This window comes from Penaeus monodon, chromosome 25, assembly GCF_015228065.2.
Source record: "Penaeus monodon isolate SGIC_2016 chromosome 25, NSTDA_Pmon_1, whole genome shotgun sequence".
Lineage (NCBI taxonomy): Eukaryota > Metazoa > Arthropoda > Malacostraca > Decapoda > Penaeidae > Penaeus > Penaeus monodon.
The window spans coordinates 37,954,011-37,959,389 of NC_051410.1; the positions used below are offsets into that span (position 1 = coordinate 37,954,011).

The following is a 5,379-nucleotide window of genomic DNA, read 5'->3' on the forward strand; positions in this document are numbered from 1 at the left end:
TTGTGTGTATATACCTTTTTTATTACTTTGTGGTTTGCAAAATTTGTGATTAATCAACTGATTGGAAATTTAAGTTTTGTATTACATTCTCAGTGTTGATTATTTTTGTCTTTTTTTAATCTAAAAAAATTGTTGTTTCAGTGTTTGATAATGCTGGAACCACAAAACCTGCCTCTTCAGTGAATTCAACTTCTGCCAGCACAGCATCATCTGATATACCTTCCACCAGTGTATCATCATCAAATTCATCTGGCAGTGCAACAACGACAGCTTTACCTCCCGTCACAATCACCATGGAAAATGATATCACCATATCTATGCCACAAATCAGTGCAGGTTCCTCTGCTGAGGGTACTGCGGGGAAAAGCAGAAAGAAGTCAGCCAAAAGTTCACCAAAGAAAGGCAGGGTTGTCAATGTGACAAAGGTAAAGAAACGTGGTTTAGGGAAGGCAGGCAAAAAGGCAAAAAGATTACAGCAGAAGGTGGATGAGTCTGTCTTGAACAACAACATAGTGGCAACAGCATTCTCCTTTGCTATTAACTCTGTAACCCCAGGCAAAGAGGATTCAGAGAGTGGAAAATTGTCAGATGATGCTTCCTTTGCCATCGATGATTCTTGTGGAATGACAATGCCGGAAATTTCAGAGCTAATGGATCCTAATGTTCTTCCTCCGGAGGAACCAGAAGCGGCTGTGGCCAGTGATGCAGCTCAGCCTATCAGTGATAATGCGACAGAGGAAGAGAGACCAAGTCAAGAGGTGCAAAGTGATAGTGCCTTAATTGTTGATGGACAAAAAGAGAATACGGAACCAGATTCTTCAGCGATAAGTAGTGAGAGTACTGGGAAATCTCCAACCTTAGTCTGCAGTGGAGGAAGGTCTCCACAGTTGAAGGCTCTTCTCTCACTCTCTAAAAGCATATCGCCTTCCAAGAGCAAACTGGTGAGGAACAGAACAATATCAGTGCACGAAAGCCCATTGGTTCCGGGCCTCCCTAAGAGAGGCAGCCAGAGCACTCCGAGTCATAAGAACAGTCACGTGAGGGTATTAGACTTTGGCACACCACAGAAATGGAGAAGCCCAGAGCGTTTGCCAGGTAGAGCCATGGCAAGTCTGAAGTTCTCACCTCCTTTGAAGAAGAAGAAATCTCCCAAGAAATCAGTACCATCACCCCTAAGCAGGAATTCTAAGTTCCCCAAGATTCTGTCACCAAAGAAAATGATACTTAAGAAAATATTGGAGGAAACAGAGAAGGAGCAAGCATTGGAGAATAATAAGGAAAGGAAAGCAGTTGAGGAAAATTTGGAGAGTGAGGTTACTGCAGCAGGAGAAACCCAGACAGGAAAAATACCAGTTGCTTTAACAAAGAGTAAGAAAACAAGGAGAGGATCCACTAGTTCAGTGAGTGATACAGTCCAGGCTAGTGAAGGCCACCATAATGTTGAGACAGAGGATGAAGAGAGCCTCATTCTCCGCATAGATGATGAAGACAGCTGTAGTTCAGATGCTGGAACCATCACAACTGAGACAACCAGCATAGAACTCTTTGAACTTCCAAAAGAGATGGAGAGTGTGAAGCATAACCAGCATAAAAAAGCTGCTTTATCTGACTCTCATTCAGTTCCTGTCACAGAAAATGCTGCAGGTATTCAAGGAGGAGGGAGTGCAGCACCATCATGTGTTTTTAGTAATTATGATTCAGAAAATTCAAATCTTATTACACCCTGTAAACCAGATGATATGGGCCTTGTTTTCTCTGGGGGACTGCTTCCTGTAACTCCAATGTGTCTGGAAGCACCAACACCTCTCTTGAACAGTGTAAGAAGTGTAATGGGTATACAAAATGGGGAGCTCAATACACCTCTCCTTCCAGCTGTACCAAAGACACCTGCTGGGAAAACTCCTCTGATTAAAGATTATCCCCAAGGCCCTTACTCAAACAGCTCAGCTGGCACGTCTTATTACCTGCCATCAGAACGATCTGCAACAGACTCCGATGGTTACTCTCCATCACGGCTAGAAACTGTGTGGGAGAAGACCCTTGCAGAGACCTGTAACATGACCCAAGAGAGAAATCTCAATGAAAATTTGAACTCAAGGCCAAGTCCACGAAAGAGCCCTCGCAAAATGTCTCAGAAGGAAATGGGCGAGGCCATTGAACAAGATCTATTCAGGCTTTTCCCAGGGGATGTGGTTGGACCTGAGTCAAGCACAACTTGTACTACAGATACAGCCACAACCAGTGTCCCAGCACCCCAGGACACCAACCCTTCCAAAGCCAAGGATACTTCAAAGGGTAAAGAGGGTAAGAGAAGGAGAATCCCTTCCAAAAAGTATCAGCATCTGGCTGAATCTGCCTGCTCTGATGATGACTTTGAAATGCCTAGAAGTGCCACTCCCAGTTCAGAACTCAAACGGAAAAACAGATCACCAAGCGATGCAGCAGTGCCTAAAAACAAGTCAAAGAAGTTCAAGATGGCAGCAGGCAGTAGAGTGGAAAACAAAGGAAACAAGGCAATTCCAGAGACCCAAAAGAAAGGTTTGGCCTTAAAGACTATGGAAAATGTGCATGATAAGGTTAGTGAGAAACAAATAGACTCCAAGAAGAAACTGGCAGGAATGGGAAAAAGTCTAAGGAAAGAATCATCTGCATCTACATCATCCTCAGAAAGGGAAAGAAATTTGACCAAAAGAAGTTCTGAAACTAAGCCTTCAGAATCTGATGATACATGTAATCAAAAAACATCAAAACACAACAAATTTGATTCACAAAAGATTGTTAAAGACTTTACAGTAAGTTTTAATGCTGAACAGACAAGTAGCCCCAGGCAAATGCACAGCAATGGTTCAGGCTCAAGTTCTGTGGTAGCAGGCAGCAGTTCCAGTAAAATAGAGTCCAAGAGAACATTATCAGCAGGTGATAAAGGTGAGAGTAGTATGAATTTCCAAGTAGAAAAAGCAAATAACCAGGAAGAAAATGACCGTGCGGATAATTCTGGAAACAAGACGAAGGGTAATGATAAAAGAGCTGATGATTCTGTTGCAGGTGAGAAGATAAATGAGCCTGTGTTAAAATCAAAACAAAATACTTCCAAGACCATAAAGAAAATTCCATCAGCTGAAAAGGAGAAGGTTAAGGTGAACAAAACTAGTGAATCAAAGGCTCGTGTTAACCACCTGTTTGGGTCTGATGTGAGCTTCTCTGATGATTCAGATGAATCAGAGGCAGAGACTGGCCCTGCTAATGAGAGAGAAAAAAAATCTCCACTAAAGGCAGGTGCTTTGGAAGAAGCAAACATTCCTAAAGAGACAAGTAATGAGGTGTGTGGCAGACGACGTATTGGAAGAGGTCGTGGTCGGCCACTAAAAACCGCCCTACAGACATCTCCAAGAAGATCAGAGAGGATGGCAACCACAAGTCAGAGAAGCACTAGACAAACCTTAAATGTGAAACAAGCATCACCCAGAGGCCGTAGCAGGGGCTCCCAAAACAGCGGCAGTAGCAGCAAGGAGTCAGGCAGTGGAGTTCCAGTCTCACACTTGAGAACAAGGTCCAGGTCTCCAGCAAGTGAAAAGAGTTTGCCGGACGAGGCTAACAGACAAATGACCAGTGTCAGACGAAGAGGAAGAGGGGCCCGGTCACTTGCCACTCGGGGTCGTTTGGTGAGGAAAGACAAAGAGTCGGCTAGAGTGTCGGATGAGCTAGACATGTTAGAGAGCGACGTGGAGGCTGATACCACAGGGAAGCAGAAGATGCCATTTTCTGTATGGGGTGCTGGTTTAAAATCCCCCATTGGAACAAGTAAAGGAAAGAGCCCTACAAGTTCAAAGGAGGAACTGCATAACCGTTGGAACACAAGCATTGCATCACACTGCACCTTCTCTGATATCAACATAACAGACACGGAGGATGAAAGTCCTGGCAAAATTCTGCGACAGAAGACCCCAGAGCATTTTGTCCGGTTCCCCAAGTCAGAAACAGGCCAAAAGTTTGTGGTGTCTGACTCGTCAGGCTGTGCTCGCACATTGTGCTACAACAGCAACAATAGCAGTCACAAGGAAGGCACACCAAGGATCAAGAATAAGGATCTTGGGGAAGTTCATAACATCACTCCAAGTTCACGGAGACATTTTCGCAGTGCTTCATCAAGTGCAGGTATTGTTTATTCGTGATTTACTTTTAATTTTAATGTTTGATTCACATTTATTATGAAAATACCTGGTTTAATGGTTTGTCAAAAATTGATACATGATATATAATTGGTAGTATAAAGTACAATATATTGCATATGATATAATCCATGATATGTAATATTTAATTATATGTTGTAAATAATGGTATATTATATTTAATGCAGTATCATGTTTAATATTATAGTATATAGTATATATTATTGAAGATGTGTGATAGTATACAATAAGTTATTAATATTATTTATATGATATATAACTTTTATTTACTATATCTCATATAAAATATATGCAACACAACTGATATGCTCATATGATTATAAACATATGCATTTATGCATTCATGATTTTGAGTACTGGGAAAGATTTTTTATCACTAAGTACATGATGTATTTACTGAAAATTATTTTGGTGATTTGTGCCAGTAATGAATTTGCAATAGTTTAACCAAAATCTCCAGGTATGCTAATGAAATTACTGAGTATTTTCTTTCTTTAGGCCTCTTGCCCTACATAACCTTCTTAATCCACATAAAAGGGAGCTCATGGCACCATACAGATTCATACACTAGGGTGTGGGTGGAGTCAGCTGTTTGAGGGAGAAATTAGAAGTACAAGAAACAGATTAACCCAGCTCTCTGTGCACTTGGTTGTAGTAAAAAAGATTGTATGGGTAATGAAGCTAAAAAGAGGCTGTAAGCCAACTTTTGAGGAGCTGCTACCCCTCAGTGACCATAGCCAGTACCAGACAAGTGAACAACTGTTTTGCACGCTCAGCTTAGAGCAGGCTCGACATTATGGGGTGTCATCCTGTTATGAGGGATGGCCAGCCATGACATGATAGGAAGTCACCATGGATTGAGTGGGTTAATTGAATAGATTCAGTTTGTATATATAGGCCCTCCTAGTCATACTGAATGCTGTACAGCATATCCAAATCAGTCTTTGAAATATTAAAAGACTCTGCATCTGCTTTAAGTTAGAGCAGTTGTTAACTTTAACAATGTCTTGGGTAGTTTATGTGTGCATGAGAACAGACATATTTTGAAATATTCTCAGTCCAGCTGAAAAATATTTGGGAGTATGAAAAAAAAATCAGGCTCTAGTCCAAATTGTGATTTTAGGCTTAGAAGCACTTGAAATTGAGATGAAATAATGTATTTCCAGGTGGTGATTGAGGCTTGTGTTGA

The 5,379-nt window shown here is 41.5% G+C and overlaps 1 protein-coding gene across 1 annotated transcript in view; it reads left to right on the plus strand.

Moving 5' to 3' along the window:
• LOC119589215 (mucin-12-like) overlaps nucleotides 1-5,379 on the plus strand; it is a gene marked incomplete in the record, with an annotated part of 23,427 nt that overhangs the window by 12,327 nt on the left and 5,721 nt on the right. Inside the window, 1 exon segment of the mRNA XM_037937814.1 lies at nucleotides 142-4,155. Coding sequence (XP_037793742.1) covers nucleotides 142-4,155 — 4,014 coding nt within the window.